Source organism: Schistocerca piceifrons, chromosome 10 (assembly GCF_021461385.2).
Source record: "Schistocerca piceifrons isolate TAMUIC-IGC-003096 chromosome 10, iqSchPice1.1, whole genome shotgun sequence".
NCBI lineage: Eukaryota > Metazoa > Arthropoda > Insecta > Orthoptera > Acrididae > Schistocerca > Schistocerca piceifrons.
In genome coordinates, this window is record NC_060147.1 from 45,196,722 (window position 1) to 45,215,193 (window position 18,472).

The 18,472-nt window shown below is 40.1% G+C and overlaps 1 protein-coding gene across 1 annotated transcript in view; it reads left to right on the forward strand.

The window, feature by feature from the left end:
• LOC124718677 (ras-related protein Rab-8A) overlaps nt 1-18,063 on the forward strand; it is a 254,876-nt gene extending 236,813 nt beyond the window's left edge. The window contains exons 5-6 of the mRNA XM_047244302.1: nt 6,004-6,117; nt 17,962-18,063. Of these exons, the coding sequence (XP_047100258.1) occupies nt 6,004-6,117; nt 17,962-18,063 (216 nt within the window). The remainder of the gene's footprint in view (nt 1-6,003; nt 6,118-17,961) is intronic.
• Nucleotides 18,064-18,472: the final 409 nt, after the last annotated feature.

Below are 18,472 nucleotides of genomic sequence, written 5' to 3' on the forward strand. Positions count from 1 at the left end.
ATGGTGGCTGGGAGAGGTGGCCGAAACACCATATCCTTAACATACCCCCATAAGAAAAAATCGCAGGGGGTAAGATCAGGGTTTCTTGGAGGCCAGTGATGAAGTGCTCTGTCACGGGCTGCCTGGCGGCCGATCCATCGCCTCGGGTAGTTGACGTTCAGGTTTCATAACTAACCTTTTTCGTAGGACTCTCCATACAGTTGATCGTGGAATTTGCAGCTCTCTGCTAGCTCTGCGAGTCGATTTTCCTGGGCTGCGAACAAATGCTTGCTGGATGCGTGCTACATTTTCATCACTCGTTCTCGGCCATCCAGAACTTTTCCCTTTGCACGAACTCCCATTCTCTGTAAACTGTTTATACCAACATTTAATACACCACCTATCAGGAGGTTTAACACCATACTTCGTTCGATTCACTTCTGCTGTACTCAATAACACAAAAAGCTTTCTGTTGAGCGGTCGCCATCTTAGCATCAACTGACATTGACGCCTAGTCAACAGCGCCTCAAGCGAACAAATGTACAACTAAATGAAACTTTATAGCTCCCTTAATTCGCCGACAGATAGTGCTTAGCTCTGCCTTTTGTCGTTGCAGAGTTTTTAATTCCTAAAGTTGTGGTATTCTTTTTGAATCACCCTGTACATTAGGCAGCTAAGACAGCCAACACCAAATATATCTAGAATGAATAAATATATGACAGTGTGGTTTTCACCAAGTAACAGAAGATAATATGGCAGATTTTTTGACATTTACAAGTAATTTTTATCACTTATAGTCACTAGATTATGACACCAACTTTGTTTTTTCTTGTGGAACTATATACTTTTCTATGGCATTAGAAAGAATCTTCTAGGAGAACTTCAGCTGCATAACATGTATGGACTTGATCGAATAGTATCAAGATAACAGTGATGCAGACCCTGTCCCACCACCAGGAGAAGAGGTTCCACAAACTTTTTCCACATCATACCAAATGTGAGCAAGCACATAACTCATATAAGGTTCTTGTGTTTACCTGTGCACTTGAAGCCTATCGGTATTCTGTTGTTGTAGCAATCAGATAACTTGCTTGTAAAGCTATTGAGACATTCATAATGCATACGACAGTAAAAAAAATGGGTACCGTCTAGGGTGAATATTGCCAAACTATTATATACTTAGAATGCTTAAAAGCTCGTGTAATATTAAAACAGTATATGTGTTTATTTCTCATTCATGCACAGTTTATTAAGATACGGCGTACAGTTTTCGGGGAACATCAGTCTAACAAAACACTCATTTAGACTACAAAAGAAGGCAGTCAGAATAATAAAAGGTATAGGATATAGAGACTCTTGTAGGCAAGCTTTCAAAGAATTAAAAATCATGACACTACCATCTTTATACATATATGAAAGCATATGTTTCTTAAAAGAACACGAGGAATTTTCTACATTAAACAGAGAATTTCACAACTACAAAACAAGGAATAGGAATGATTTCCACAGAGAAATTCATAAAACAGCTATGCATCACAAAAGTGTACTATACCAACCCAAAATCCTCTACAGTGCTCTCCCCAAAGAATTAAAAATAATACCAAAACTGTACATATTTAAAAGAGAATTAAAAAACATGTTATTGAGCAATAGTTTTTACAATATTGAAGAGTTTGTGAATCGTTGACAATAAAAGCGCAGTTAATATTTCTCTGACATACTAAATATGTGTAATTGCTCACATTTAAATACTTGCTGTTTCTATGAAAGTGTGAAACTGTTAATGTAAGAATGTAAATAATCTTTGATGTGAGAATCACTAACCTTTTTTTTTTTTTTGTACATTGTTATCCTACTTGTGTATTTTTATGTTAATGTTCTAAAAGTTCTATTAAAATTGTAATGTCTGTGACATGTAAATTCAATTACAAATTTTCATGTATATGTATTTTAAATTGTAATGTTTGTTGACAAGTCCTATATCATTTCGATGATGTACTACAAGGACGCTAATAAATTGAATTGAATTAAATTGAATTGAATTAGAGCACCAGTGCAGGTTGTATGCTGAAGAGCACCAAGATCATGCCAAGCACTCATGATCTGTTTTTGCAAACATTATAAAAAAAGTGCTAGAAACTGGCAATGTGCAGAATGTAGTGCACCAAAGAAAAAGAAGAGAAACTGGTGAAACAAACAATACTAACATTTTAGCAGCAGAATTCCAAAATTGGTCATAGCTCTCCAAATGTTATCTGCCAAAAGTGCCAAGAGGTGTGACACATCTGTGCAAAATTTTGTTTAAGAAGTAAATATTGTTTACAAACCCGGGCAAGCCAGTCTTCACAGTATGCACCAGTCATCAGTTGAAAATCCACACTGGCTCAAAGAAGTGTGTAAAAGTGACATTTTTGTTCTGTCAGTATTTGGTGCATATTTTTCAAGACAGGCATCACTGTTATCTGTTTTATTGATGGGAATCCAAATACACTCAAGTATCTAGAGTTCCTAAGATACGCTACTGCTGCAGTTATTGGAAGAAGATATTCCACTGGATATAAGGCAATCAGGGTGGTAGCAACATGATGGATGTCCCTCCCATTCTGGACATGTAATAACTGATGCTCTTAGGAGAACATTCTGAGAGCATTCAAAAGGTCATTCAGGAAATGCAGAATGGTCTGCACATTCACCAAACTTAACACTTCTATACTTTTATCTGTGGTGAAAGTTAAAACGAGATGTCTATTGTGAAATATCAATGAGGTGATGATTTCTGAAGGCCTGAAGTGCCTTTTAACACAGACCTGTGCTGCCGTTAATTCCAGATGAAATTAAATGTGCAGTGTTGTTTCTGCAGAATCTTTTTACAGTGTGTAGTAACACTCAAGGTCAACAGTTTGAGCCCTTGGTATGGCAGCTATGATAGTAAACATGCGAACCATACCTGAGTTACCTGTTTGCTTACATTTGGTATAATAGGCCAGATGTTCCTCGAATCTTTTCTCCTGACAGTGAGACACTGGTTTGCAGCACTGTTATCTCGATACTATTTGAGTGAGCCCCATACATCTTATGTCACTGAAGTTCTCATAGAAGCTTCTTTCATATGCCACAGAAAAAAGTATGGAAAAAAGGCAAAGTCTGTGTTGTAATTTTCTGACTATAAATGTTAAAAATTGCTTGTAGACATCATCAAATATGCCATATTGTCCACTATAACTTGGTGAAAATTGCACCTCAATATATTTATTCATTCTGGATATATTTGGGATGGCCTGTCTTAGCTGTCTCACCCTGTACAAACAGGCAACAATGTTCTATGTCTAGTAAGAAGTATCAGGTAAAAACAATAGCTGAGTCTACATCTACATCTACATCCATACTCCACAAGCCACCTGACGGTGTGTGGCGGAGGGTACCCTGAGTACCTCTATCGGTTCTCCCTTCTATTCCAGTCTCGTATTGTTCGTGGAAAGAAGGATTGTCGGTATGCTTCTGTGTGGGCTCTAATCTCTCTGATTTTATCCTCATGGTCTCTTCACGAGATATACGTAGGAGGAAGCAATATACTGCTTGAGTCTTCGGTGAAGGTATATTCTCGAAACTTTAACAAAAGCCCGTACCGAGCTACTGAGCGTCTCTCCTGCAGAGTCTTCCACTGGAGTTTACCTATCATCTCCGTAACGCTTTCACGATTACTAAATGATCCTGTAACGAAGCGTGCTGCTCTCCGTTGGATCTTCTCTCTCTCTTCTATCAACCCTATCTGGTATGGATCCCACACTGCTGAGCAGTATTCAAGCAGTGGGCGGACAAGTGTACTGTAACCTACTTCCTTTGTTTTTGGATTACATTTCCTTAGGATTCTTCCAATGAATCTCAGTCTGGCATCTGCTTTACCGACGATCAACTTTATATGATCATTCCATTTTAAATCACTCCTAATGCGTACTCCCAGATAATTTATGAAATTAACTGCTTCCAGTTGCTGACCTGCTATTTTGTAGCTAAATGATAAGGGATCTATCTTTCTATGTATTCGCAGCACATTACACTTGTCTACATTGAGATTCAATTGCCACTCCCTGCACCATGCGTCAATTCGCTGCAGATCCTCCTGCATTTCAGTACAATTTTCCATTGTTACAACCTCTCGATACACCACAGCATCATCTGCAAAAAGCCTCAGTGAACTTCCGATGTCATCCACAAGGTCATTTATGTATATTGTGAATAGCAACGGTCCTATGACACTCCCCTGCACACCTAAAATCACTCTTATTTTGGAAGACTTTTCTCCATTGAGAATGACATGCTGCGTTCTGTTATCTAGCAACTCTTCAATCCAATCACACAATTGGTCTGATAGTCCATATGCTCTTTGTTTGTTCATTAAACGACTGTGGGGAACTGTATTGAACGCCTTGCGGAAGTCAAGAAACACGACATCTACCTGTGAAACAGTGTCTATGGCCCTCTGAGTCTCGTGGACAATTAGTACGAGCCGGGTTTCACACGACCGTCTTTTTCGAAACCCATGCTGATTCCTACAGAGTAGATTTCTAGTCTCCAGAAAAGTCATTATACTCGAACATAATACGTGTTCCTGTTTATTTATCTCCATGATACATTTAAATGGTTTAAACCTCCCTCATCAGGTGGATTTACACTTGTTAATATGCCATGTGTGTGTGTCATGTTATGATTTTTGGAGGAACTTAAGGCATTGTCTAGTGGAGACAGAAAACACTATCTCAGAACATATTTTTTTTACATAACAAAAACTAAACTTATATCTAACGGCAAAAATAAAATAATTAAAACAGAATACCTCTAGTGGTCACAGGTTTCTTTCACTCTTGTAACATTGACATGTATATTGTCATATTTTGTAAACAAAGATGACATCTGGAAACTATTAAGTGCAAGGATCATACAGCAAAACAGAAACATTATCACAAAGTACAAAGAATATATACATCATAACAACATTATCACAAATAAATTTTAAAGGGCTTTGGAGGTCTTTATTTTGAGATGTTGAAATAAATATTTCAGGTGGTATAGAATAAACTCTACAAACAAACAAACAGATGGCCTGGCAATGGGCTCAGACCTTTCCAGATGGTTACCTGAAATATTTATAAATAATTAGAAGACAAAAATCTGAATTCCAATCACCACCTATTCAAAAAATATCATCTACTACTACAGACATGTAGTCTGATACCATCATTTTAATCAATGGCACAAAATATGACATCAGTGAGTTGAAAAAATTATACAACAACTTCCATGAAAACATAAAATTCACAGTTGAACACCAACCAGGTGGCAGTATAAATGTTTAGAATAAAAAATAACATGCAACTGTGAAAGGACCCTGTGACCACTGGAGGTATTCTATTTCACTTATTTTATTTTTATCAGTAGATCTACTTTTAGTTTTTATATAAAAAAAGAAGAATGTTCCAAAATAGTGTTTTGTTTCTCCACCAGACAGTGCCATAAGTTCCTCCTAAAATTATAACAACACAACATCCACATACGTCATACAACAAATATAAATCCACCTGATGATGGAGGTTTAAGCCTTTGAAATGTGGCATGGAGATAAATAAACAGTGACTGGTAACAGTAAACTTGTTGTTTCATTTGATGTCAATAACACTCAAGGTAAAGCCTAACATAAAATGTTCACATTTAAAATATCTGAGTGAAGTATGTAGAAGACAAGTGACTTTTTTGAAGTGTCTGGTTTTCATGCATTAATGTACTTAATGTACTTCATGTAACTTTTTTGAAGTGTCTGATTTTCATGCATTAATGTAGAAGTAGTTTCCATAACCATCTGTGTGAACGGATTTATCATTAGTCCTAAGTGACTGATATAGTTTATAGTGACAACCAGCTGTGACTCCTTCACAGCCCTTGAAGTTTCATTCATACAACTCTTAGCTATTTTTCAGAGACCTAAACACATGAGTACTTAGTCCTTTGATTTTTTTTTTTTTTTTTCAGATTGCTGAAAACTTTGACATGCCATTTTTTGAAGTTTCATGCAAACAGAACATAAACATCGAAGAAGCATTCCTGACGTTAGCCAGGAGAATAAGAGAGCAGCGGGAGCGCAGGGTATGTATCTGTGCATCTCACTTCTCAAAGCTAGTGTTTTCTTTGTTCTAATATCATATTCTGAATACAGGTGGATGTGACATTACAGGCCAAAATTTCAGAAATAGTCAGGATTGAGAACTGAGAAAACTGTCCCTCATCAAAATTTAATGCAGAGTCTATAACTGTATCCTACATTAGACCTCAGCCCAGTCCGACTGTTCACACCTTTCTCAGGCAGATCTCATTGGGGTGTGACCCACAACCTGCTTCTCATAGCACTATTTCTGTCATCACATCTTTTTCTACCTACCAAACTTCACAGAAGTTCACCTGCATACCTTGCTGGTTGAGCACTACTTACAGAAAGGATATACTGGAGAAATAGAATGCCCACAGCCTAGGTGTAAGAGCACTGCCTTCAAAAGGCAAGTTTCTGGGTTCAAATCCAGGGGTGTCATACGGTTTTAATCTTCAGGGAAATATCAAAATGGATGCACTCTGCTCCAGTGTGAAATATTCATTCTGAAATTATGTAACTGTTTCAATAAATTTGTACATATACAATAGCCCATGTGGTAACCAATGTGTTACTGAACAGATGGATATCACTGTGGAAGGAGTGGTTGCAGCCAATGGTGGGTAGATTTGATGTTAAGGCCATTTAGGCGGATTCTGTGAGCCATGCAGTAATGCAGAAATAGTATGTGAGACTGGGTTTTGGGCAGGGATAAGGAAAATTTTTGTATTGGCGCAAGGAGGAGGATCCAAGTTGGAGGATAAAAATGAAATGCATAACAATATGTAAATTACATAGAAATACATGTGAAAATATTTGAGAAATATGCTAAATGCTTGGGAAAAATCACAGAAAGGGTGGAGCAGTTGAAGTGTGGGGAATCAAGATGAAATCTGAGAGAGTAGGCCCGATAGTGAAAGGCAGAAACAAACTGAAATTGACATGACATCACAATGAGATCAAAGATAAAAATAAGCAAAAAGATGGTAATGTGGGCTGCAGGTCAGTGGGAAGATACATCTGAAGAATGGGGACAGCCACACCACATGTGAGTTGACAGGATGAGGTACAAGATCACATGGTACAGGAAGGTATGGAAAATAGCACGCGAAAATACACGAGAGTGAGCCAGGAAGAGTGATCAATTTGAAAGTCTAGGATTAATTATATCAGTGGGAGTGATGTGCGATGCAAGATGCTGCACAAACTGTCAGCGTGGTCTCGCAGCCGTGTGTTGCACGTGGATGAGACAGTCGATAGGGTGTGACTCATAAGCCAGAGCGTGTGGTGTGGTTTGGAAGAAGATATGGACACTGAGTAAAGTAATGCAATAGAAAATAGTAACAAAGGAAAACAGCACTGGGTTATGGTATGGAAGAAAAGTTGTGAGGCAAAATCAAACAATGGAAAATCCAGTGTGGAATAATAACAATACTATGAAAAGGATAGACTCCTACTCATCACACAGTGACGATGTTGAATCCCAGACAGGCACAAAAAAGACTGTCAAACATGTCAACTTTTGGCCAGAAAGTATTCTTCTGAAATAGACAACACACACACACACACACACACACACACACACACACACACACACACACACACACACAAGACCACTGTCTCTGGCTGCTGTACTGCCACCTCTCACCCTCCTTCTGAGCTCCCACCTCCCGGCGCATTTAGCTGCGCTACTCTCTCTCCAGCTCATCCCTGTGTGCTCTCACAAACAGCACTTTACAGTCCCCAACCCCTACCCTGTTAACCTCCCACCCCCCCTTTCTCTCTGCCCCACACTCCTCCTTACCCCCACCACCAGGCTGCGTCTCCCATAGTGTTCTGCTCCTCACAGTTTGGCCTCAGCAGCCAGAGACTGTGGTAATGTGTGTGTGAGTTGCATTTGCATAAGTGTGTGTACGTTCTATCTCCCACGTAGGCCTTGTTGGCTGAAAACTCATTTTCTGACAGTCTTTTTGCTGTGCCTATCTGCGACTCAGCATCTCCACTGTACTTGATTTGTTGTTTATGTAACATGAATTTGCAATTTGTGTATAAAATTAAGGCTATCAAAAAAATTTGATTCTTCACCATTATATTAAAATGCTGATTTGCTGGATAAGTATGGAGAAGTTTTGAAACCCAATGTTACATGAGTAAGTTGAATGTTAGTACACTATTGAAAATGAACGCATTGTCAATTTTGAGGAGCAAAAATATTGTTTTCTGAAGTAAAATATAAGAGATCAAGATGATGAAACTAATTTTCCCTAAAATAATAATAAAAATAATTATAGCATGGTCTGACCACTATACAACCCGACAACTTTTCTTTTCCAGGCCTGAAACTTCTCCTTGTGAAATAAGGAACACAATACTAGAGTATATACAGGGTGAAAAGTATTTAAACCGACAAACTCTGGGAGGTTGTAGAGGACATCAAAACAAATATTTTTCCCTAACGTCATTTTTTTCCTATGATGAGTATTTATACCGGTAGAGGAAGATTTCTCTGGCGGCAAATTAATTAAACCAACAAACACTTTTCCATTTTTTATGACCAAGAGACAACACATAAAGACAACTCAATTTCAATTACAGTATATTTTCAAAAATGCCTCCATTGACAGGTAAACAAAGGTTACACCATCAGACCATGTTCTGTCTGACACGGGCAAAAACCCCAGGAGTATCCTGAATTGTTCCTGCTGCTGCTACTATCCGGGTAACCAGATCCTCTTCTGATGCGACAGGAGTTGTGTAAACAAGGTTGCGCACCTCTCTCCACATAAAAAAGCCCAGAGGCGACATATCTGGGGATTGAGCAGGCCACAGTACAGGATCACCTCTGCCATCCCACGTTTCTCGGAACCGTCGGTCCAGGAATCGACGCACATGGCAACTGAAGTGTGCCGGCACCTCATCATGTTAGAACCACATGTGTTGTCTGGTAGGGAGCAGGATGACTTCCAGCAATTCTGGCAATGCTCTGGCAAGAAAATTGAAATAGTGCCTGCCATTTAATGGCCTAGGTAGCAGATACAGCCCAATTAAACAGTCCCCAACAACACTGACCCACAAATTAACGAAGAACCACAGTTGATGAGCACTACTAACTATGGCATGTGGGTTATCCTCACTCCGAACATGCGAACTGTGCATGTTGAAGACTCCATCGCGCCCGAACATTGCTTCATCGGTAAACAACATAGAAGATGGAAATGTAGGACACATTTCACACTGTTCCAGGTACCACCGCGAAAACTGTTCTCTGGGTGGATAATCAACTGGTTCCAGGTTGTGTACACACTGTAAGTAAAATGGACATAACAATTGCTCTCGAAGGACTGTTCTTACATTTGTCTGATTCGTGCCCATGTTACGTGCAGTTGCACGAGTGCTGATTGAAGGATCCCACTCCACATGCTGCAAGACAGCTTCCTCAAATTGCAGCATTCTTAGCGTTAATGGTGTCCCTGTCCAGACGTTGGTACACAGCAGCAAAGGTCGTATGATGCCGGATACGGTGATTAGGATATTGTTGTTGATAAACCTGCTGTGCAGCTCATCCGTTGTAGTGCGCTACGTAGTACGCACCAACCATATCAGTGTACTCACTCCAGGTGTATCGCTCCATTAGTAAACACAGACAATGCACTACTACACTGGTGGACAGCAGTTGCCTACAACTGAAGAGCGTAATATGCCCTCTAACAACTGAAGATCATAATAAGGCCTCTAACAACTGAAGAGCGTAATACAGCCTCCATCAGTTTAAATAATCCTCATAGGAAAAAGTGACATTAAGGAAAAATATTTGTTTTGATGCTCCCTACAACCTCCCAGAGTTTGTTGGTTTAAATACTTTTCACCCTGTATGGAAAGTTAATTCTAATGAGAGTAGCAGTGATGTAAAATTATCGCTTAACTGTTGTAGATTTATGTACAGATGAAGAAGAACATCACAATCACTGACAACTGCAAGACTGAATACTACTCAGTGGCAGTGCAGGGACAATAAGTGGCAAGGATAGTATACAAACAGAGCACAGATGATTGGGGAAACCGGGTACAAATGTAGAGATCCACTGACACAAGCAATTCTGACAAAAGGCTGTTGTTATGGTCCAGTACCTGGGAATGAGCATCTAGCAGATGAAGTTGGGCAGCTGTTTTGCAAGCATCTAGGGAACTGGTTGAGGGACAGTAGGTGAGAAGTTGCTGAAAGTCCACACCTCATCACACATGAGGCATCTAGTGTCAAAACTGGCCAAGTCGCAAAATTTGTGAAAATGAGTTACAGTTATCAATTTAAAGTAGAAGTATATCAGGTGAAACAATGGTACGCTTCAAAATCAGCCATGTCCTCATGTTATAGAGCACTGAATTCTTGATAACATAACAGAATGAGCCAAGTCTTGTAGACAATGAATTCATAACCAGCTGTGTCAAGGAGTGAGCAACAATCTTCTTGTCACAGCATTTTTGTCTGGAAATTTGTGTTGCCAGGTTATGCAACATTGAGGTCATATCATTAGGCAAAATAATTCCTTATATTGTACATTTTTTGAAGACATAATATTTCATCTGTACAATGGCAATAACAATCTTCCTTAATAACTTACGTATTTGTGGGATTATTACTGCAATCACACAGTGATCAAAGGCATTGGTCTTCCTGTCTCTAAAAAAATAGGACATAAAAATATCTCCTGCAGAAATACTTTGGCCCAACATGGGAAGAGTATGAGTCACTGGAGTTTTGTAAAACAGCTACATCTACAAACATACTCCGCAAGTCACGATATGGTGCATGGCAGAGGGTACGCTGTACCACTACTGGTCATTTCCTCTCCTGTTCCACTGGCAAATAGGGCGAGTGAAAAATATCTGTCTAAAAAATGGCTCTGAGCACTATGAGACTTAACTTCTGAGGTCATCAGTCCCCTAGAACTTAGAACTACTTAAACCTAACGAACCTAAGGACACCACACACATCCATGCCCGAGGCAGGATTCGAACCTGTGACCATAGTGGTAGCGCGGTTCCAGACTGTAGTGCCTAGAACCGCTCGGCCACTCTGGCCGGCAAAAATATCTGTCTACATGCCTCCATATGATCCCTAATGTCTCATATTTTATCTTCATGGCCTTCAAGCCCAATGTATGATGGTGGCAATAGAATTGTTTGGCAGTCAGCTTCAAATGCCAGTTCTTTAAATTTTCTCTACAGTGTTCCTCAAAAAGAACATTGCCTTCCCACCAGGGATTCCCATTTGAGTTCCGAAAGCATCAAAACAAATCTAGCAGTCCACCTCTGAGTTTGATGTCTTCCTTAAGTCCGATCTGGTACAGATCCCAAACACTCGAGCAATAGTCGAGAATAGGTCGCAACAGCATCGTATTGGAAATTTTGTCTAAGTCATCTTATATTTTCCTATAGTCACACAACTTTGACACCTTATCGTATGCCACACCATTTTGTCTGGCAAATCATTTATGTATATATGGAACAATAACCATCCTATTACACTTCCCTGGGGCACTCCAGATGATACCCTTTTCTCTGATGAACACTCACTGTTGAGGACAACATACTGGGTTCTGTGACTTAAAAAGTCTTCGAGCCACACACAAATCTCTGAATCTATTCCACATGCTTGTACCATCGTTAACAATCCCCAATAGTCATCATGTCAAATGCCTCCACAAAAGTAGGAATATGGCATCTGCCTGTTGCCCTTCATCCATAGTTCTCAATATATCATATGAGAAAAGGGCAAGCCAAGTTTTGCACAGGTGATGCTTTCTAAAAACATGTTGATTCATTGACATAAGCTTCTCTGTCTCGAGAAAATTTATTATATTCAAAGTGATAATATGTTCAAGAAGTTAAGAAATTCAGCCTACATTTGCGAGGTAAAATTTTCTTAGTTTACCCAGGTGTCGATGTGAATAATTGTATCTTCTTCAGAACAAAAATTAAATTATTTTGAGGGCCAAATGTTGTCCACATCACAGGATAAAATTAAAACAGAATAAAGACGCATAATCATAGGATTATGTCTGTCAAAACTAAAAACATTAACACAAACGTAGACAGAGCAATGCTGGCCAGGAATCTGATTCCAATACATCCTTAAAATACATTTCTGCAAAATGTACAATTATCTCCTTTGCTTAATATTCTTAATGTTCACTTGTGCCCAATGAACACTTAGTTTACTTTAGGTGCACAGGCATAGAATGTTGATTTAGCAAGTTACAGAGAATATAATTACCTATATAAAATGGAAAATTCAAAGCAAAAACAAGAGAAACCTTTTAAAATTGTAAAGAGACAAGGAAGTATAGCCAGTGCTTGCCTTAAGCAGCACAACTGCCAGTACTGTTGATAGAAACAGTTAAAACAGGAAGGCAGAAAAGAAAGGAAAAACACTCCTAACTTTTGGAACAGCGTGTCCCTTCCTCACAGAGGACACGGGGATTTGGTTGGGGGATGGGCATCTCACAAGCATATGGCATTTGAAGGTCAATGCCCAGACATCAATTCACTAAATCAGTACCATACAATCCTCAAAAACAATTACATTTGCACATAAGATAATTTCAGAATGCTGTCAATAATAAAAAATTCAGCTGCTTTTCACATACTTCGGGAAGTGAGTGTGTAGCGTGCATGAGTTGGCATTTTTTTATTTTTCTTCACTTGTATTTAAATTAAAAGATGTTACTTTTATTAATAAAATCATTGCTCAATATTTGTCAAGTAACATTTTCATTTGGTAATGAACATCAAATTTTAATGAAAGTAACAAAACGTTGTTGCTGCAGTGGGACTCGAACCTCCGACTTTACATTTGCCCAATCTCTACACTATGCACTCACCTACCAATGAATACAAAAATACACTGGAAATGATTTTTACTTGCAAATCTTCAAATTTTTGAAGGTGGTGTTCTTAAGTTTTTTGTCCAAACATTGATCTTCAAATCTTACAAGTTGTGAATTGAGAGTGCTCCAGATGTTATGTGGTGGAAAGGGGAAGGTGAATACATAATTTTCAAATTTGATGCCAAGTTAAGAAGAAAAGCCCTTTAACACAAGAATAATGTTGCATAAAAGGGAAACTTCATGGCTAGCATAATGAAATCAAGCCAACAGAGCAACAAGAGTCCAGAGAGTATTGATATCTTAGGTTGTAAAAAATGACTTCATATAAAAGCATGTTCATAAAAACTTGTTATTTCATACTTAAATATTCATATTCTGCATATCTGAATTAATGTTGAAGCATTCTGCCTAAAATTGTTACCCATTTTAATAATTTTTTAATGATGTACCACTGATTGTTATTCTCAGAGACATAAAGTCTTTCGTTTATGTGTGATACGACTGTTATTATGAACAGTCTTGGTGGGACTCTGGTTGTAAATGGAGATGGTATGCTTTTGTAGAACTGCTGGAGACAGATGTATTTCATGTCACTAGTTAGGGGTGTGAAATATTGTTGAATATAATTATTTCAAAATTCAGAAACTTTATTTCATTCAATAATCTTTGGAAACCACCCGAATATCACACTCCTTTCAGCAGTTAATCTTCATACAAGAATAGGATCCACAGTCACCACCGTGCCCTACTGGAGACAACAAGAACACTGACAAAATAATCAGCTAAGAAATAACTTAGAATTTTAGACGCATATGTGGCTTTTGAAGCAACTTACCTCAAAATAATGATCAATACCTGGTTTGAAGAATGATAATTGAACATTAAGTCATGTAGAATGTCACCAGTCCCTCCTCAAATTCTTAGGCCCATCCCAGAATCTCTCCTATGAGTCTATCTCTGTCCTCGCCACTACCATTTCCCACCTCCTAACGTCCATAAATGAGTCCACATAAGATGCCCCATCATGGCTGACTACTGTGCCACCTCCTAGAGGATCTCTAGTATCTTCAGGCTATCACATGCAACCTACCCTCCTTCCTTTGCCACACAGTGTTCTGTTCATCACTATTGACTCCATCTCTCTTTTTATTAACATCCCTAATGCCCATGACCTTGCCACTATTGAACACCACCTTCCCCAATGCACGATGGATTCCGAACTTACAACATCTGTCGTGGTTACCATGACCAACTATACCCTCACCCACAATTACTTCACCAATGAAGGAGTTACCTACAAACAAATCTGTGCTACAGAAATGGGAATCCACATGGCTCCATCCAGTGTCAACCTATTTGTGGGCCAGCTAGATGAATCCTACCTAACCATCCAGAATCCCAAACTCCTTACCTGGTTCAGATTCATTAATGACACCTATGTGATCTGGATCAAAGGTGAGGACTTCCTATCCACATTCACCCAGAATCTCAACACCTTCTCCCCCATTTGCTTCACCTGGTCCTCCTCAACCTGACAAGCCACCTACCTCGATGCTGATCTCCATCTCAAAGATGGCTACATCAATACCTCCATCCATACCAAACCTACCAAGCACCAGCAGTACCTCCATTTTGACAGCTGCCTCTCATTCCGTACTGAGAAGTCCCTTTGTTCATCCTAGTCACCTGTGGCCGTCACACCTGTAGCAACGAGCAGTCCCTCTCCAAATACACTGAGGCCCCCACTGAGCCTTCACAGACCAAAATTACCCTCCCAACCTTGTACAAAAACGGATCTCCCATGGTATATTGCTCCAGTCGCCCACCACCTCTCAATGTCTGTCTGTCCAGCCACAAAGAAGCACTCCACTCATGTCTTAGTACCCCTCAAATCTGGAGCAACTGAATCACATTCTGCACCAGGATTTTGACTACCTCTCATCGTGTCCTGAAATGTGGAATGTCCTGCCTACTGTCTTCCCCATCCCTCCCATGCTGGTATTCCACAGCCCACCAAACCTATGTACTATCCTCATCCACCCCTACTCTGCACCTGTTCCCAACCCCTTGCCTCATGACTCATATCCCTCTGATGGTCCTAGACGTGTCTCATATATCCTCCCACAATCACATACTCCAGTCTGGTCAGAAGCATCACCTATCCCATCAAAGACAGTCCTGCCTGTGAAAGTAGTCACGTGATCTACAAGTTAATCTGCAAACAGTTCTGTGTTCTTTGTGAGCATGACAACTGACAAGCTGTCTGTCCACATGAATGGCCACTGACAAACAGTGGCTGAGAAACAATGGAGAGAAGTCTTCTGAAGTAAGAGTGATTTCAGGTGTGCCACAGGAGAGTGTGGTAGGACCATTGCTATTCACAATATACATAAATGACCTTGTGGATAACATCGGAAGTTCACTGAGGCTTTTTGTGGATGATGCTATAGTACATGGAGAGGTTGTAACAATGGAAAATTGTACTGAAATGCAGGAGGATCAGCAACGAATTGACGCATGGTGCAGGGAATGGCAATTGAATCTCAATGTAGACAAGTGTAATGTGCTGCGAATACATAGAAGGAAAGATCCTTTATCATTTAGCTACAGTATAGCAGGTCAGCAACTGGAAGCAGTTAATTCCATAAATTATCAGAGAGTAGGCATTAGAAGTGATTTAAAATGGAATGATCATATAAAGTTGATCATCAGTAAAGCAGATGCCAGACTGAGATTCATTGGAAGAATCCTAAGGATATGCAATCCGAAAACAAAGGAAGTAGTTTACAGTACACTTGTTTGCCCACTGCTTGAATATTGCTCACCATTGTGGGATCCGTACCAGATTGGCTTGATAGAAGAGATAGAGAAGATCCAGTGGAGAGCAGCGCGCTTTGTTACAGGATCATTTAGTAATCGTGAAAGCGTTACGGAGATGATAGATAAACTCCAGTGGAAGACTCTGCAGGAGAGACGCTCAGTATCTTGGTACGGGCTTTTGTTGAAGTTCAAGAACGTACCTTCACCGAGGAGTCAAGCAGTATATTGCTTCCTCCTATGTATATCTCACAAAGAGACCATGAGGATAAAATCAGAGAGATTAGAGCCCACACAGAGGCATACTGACAATCTTTCTTTCCACGAACAATATGAGACTGGAATAGAAGGGAGAACCGATAGATACTCAAAGTACCCTCCGCCACACACCGTCAGGTGGCTTGCGGATTATGGATGAAGATGTAGACGAGACCACTCAGTTGCTGAACACACTGCCCGACACAACAGTTTTCATTTTAATGACTGCTTCAGAGCCTACCCCATCTGGATCCTACCTACCAACACCAGCTTTTTTGAATTGTTCAGGTGGGACCTCTCCCTGCAATATATCATGCATTCCTGTAACCCTCATGGCCTCAACATTTGTTAGCCACTGACCTTCAGTCAACTGTCCCCTTCCCTGTTCCCACTGCAGCATTACACAGCCATCAATTCCACCAACACACCGACAGTCTTTTTACTTCTTTCCTTTTCACTGCCCCTCCATCTAACCTCCCGACTACTTGTCTGTGACCCAACATTTCCACTATATGGTGAGTAGCGGTCAATCCTTTTCATGATATTGTCACTAGAAGTGAACTGTAATTTTCACTTCTCGGAGACATGAGTTGATACAGATTTCTTCCCTCTTTCCTCTAAAGTTTGGCAAAGAGTGCTGTAAAAGGTCTCAATTTTTCTGTATGAGCATTTGACTAATTGCTAGGAAGGAAGAAAATTTACCGTTTAACATTCCGTCAAGAATTTTATCATTACGAGGGTCACTCCAAAAGAAATGCACACTATTTTTTTTTTAATCCATTTTTTATTCTACATGTTTGAAAGTCTTACAGTGTGTAGATACATCCTTTAGGAACAATATTTTCATTTCTCCACATAATTTCCATCCCTCTCGACTACCTAACGCCACCTTTAAACCAGCGTCAGGCTACTCACAGGGTAAAATTCTGGACCAACCTGTTGGAGCCACTATTTGGCAGCATGCACAAGGGAGTCATCATCTTCAAACCTTGTTCCACGAAGAGTCTTTCAGTTTCCCAAAGAGATGATAGTCAAATGGAGCCAGGTCAGGACTGTAAGGCGGATGTTTCAGTGTTGTCCATCCAAGTTTTGTGATCGCTTCCACAGTTGTTTGACTGACATGTGGCCGTGCATTACCATGCAACAACAAAACATCCAACTTTTGCTGATGTGGTCGAACACGACTCGGACGAGCTTGAAGTTTCTTCAGTGCCGTCACATATGCACCAGAATTTATGGTGGTTCCATTTAGAATGATGTCCACAAGCAAGTGACCTTTGGAATTGAAAAACACCGTAACCATAACTTTTCCAGCAGAAGGTGTGGTTTTAAATTTCCCCCCCCCTTAGGTGCCCGCTTTTATCACGTAACCTGCTTGCCCACTGACTAACTGTATTGCAATCAACAGCAGCATCTCCATACACCTTTTTCAATCTGTTGTGGATGTATCCCACTGTCTTGTTTTCACAGCACAGGAATTCTATGACAGCACATTGCTTCTGACGAACGTCAAGTGTAGCAGCCATCTTCAAGACATGCTGTGACGGCGCCACTCACAGGAGCAGGTTGAACTAAGTTCGAAAACAAGTGGGAAGGATGTAGCTACAAACTGTAAAACTTTCACATGTGCAGAATGAAAACTGTATTTTTACAAAAATAGTGTGCATTTATTTTTGAGTGACCCTCGTATTTGAACAACAAAAATTATGAAACGAATAGATTAGACAAATAAATGATAAAATCTGCATAAATTGTAAATGAAATATGTTAGTGTTGTGTTGTATATTAATCTAGTGTACCATGTTGTTTAGTAAACAGTTTGTGTGAGCATCACCGGCCAGTTCCATTACGCACTGTACATTTCTGTCCCGATTCTGCTTGCAGGCGAGCCTCTTTGACAGCAACGAGAAGTCCGAAGGCTCCAAAGTGGACCTGAGCAAGTCGAAACTGCCCGCCGGAGCTGAGTCGTGGCGCTGCGGCTGCTAGTCTGCCTGCTGCCCCACGCCCGTCCGCCCGGCTCTCCGGGAGTCGCAGTGCCGGGGGACGCGCGCTTCACCTGCACCGGCGTCCTGCAGTCGTCTGGGCAGCTACTGTCTCTGGTGACTCCACTGATGTCACCGTTTCAGAAAAGTCATTTTTGTTGTGTGTCCTTTTTTTAAAACCTTTTGTAGTTCATCTCACCGAAGGTTGGCGGTGGCAGAGCACCGCCGGTTCGAGAGGTGGCAGAGATCTGCACACACGGAGACGCGTATAGCGGGAGCGAAGAGGAAACATGGATGTGTTTTCCGTATTGTACACACTGAAATAAATCTTCTCATTTCTTCCTCCTTTTCACCAAAAATAGTAAAAATTTTGCCACCAGTAGAATGCCCTCGAATGAGTTACTGCTGCACTA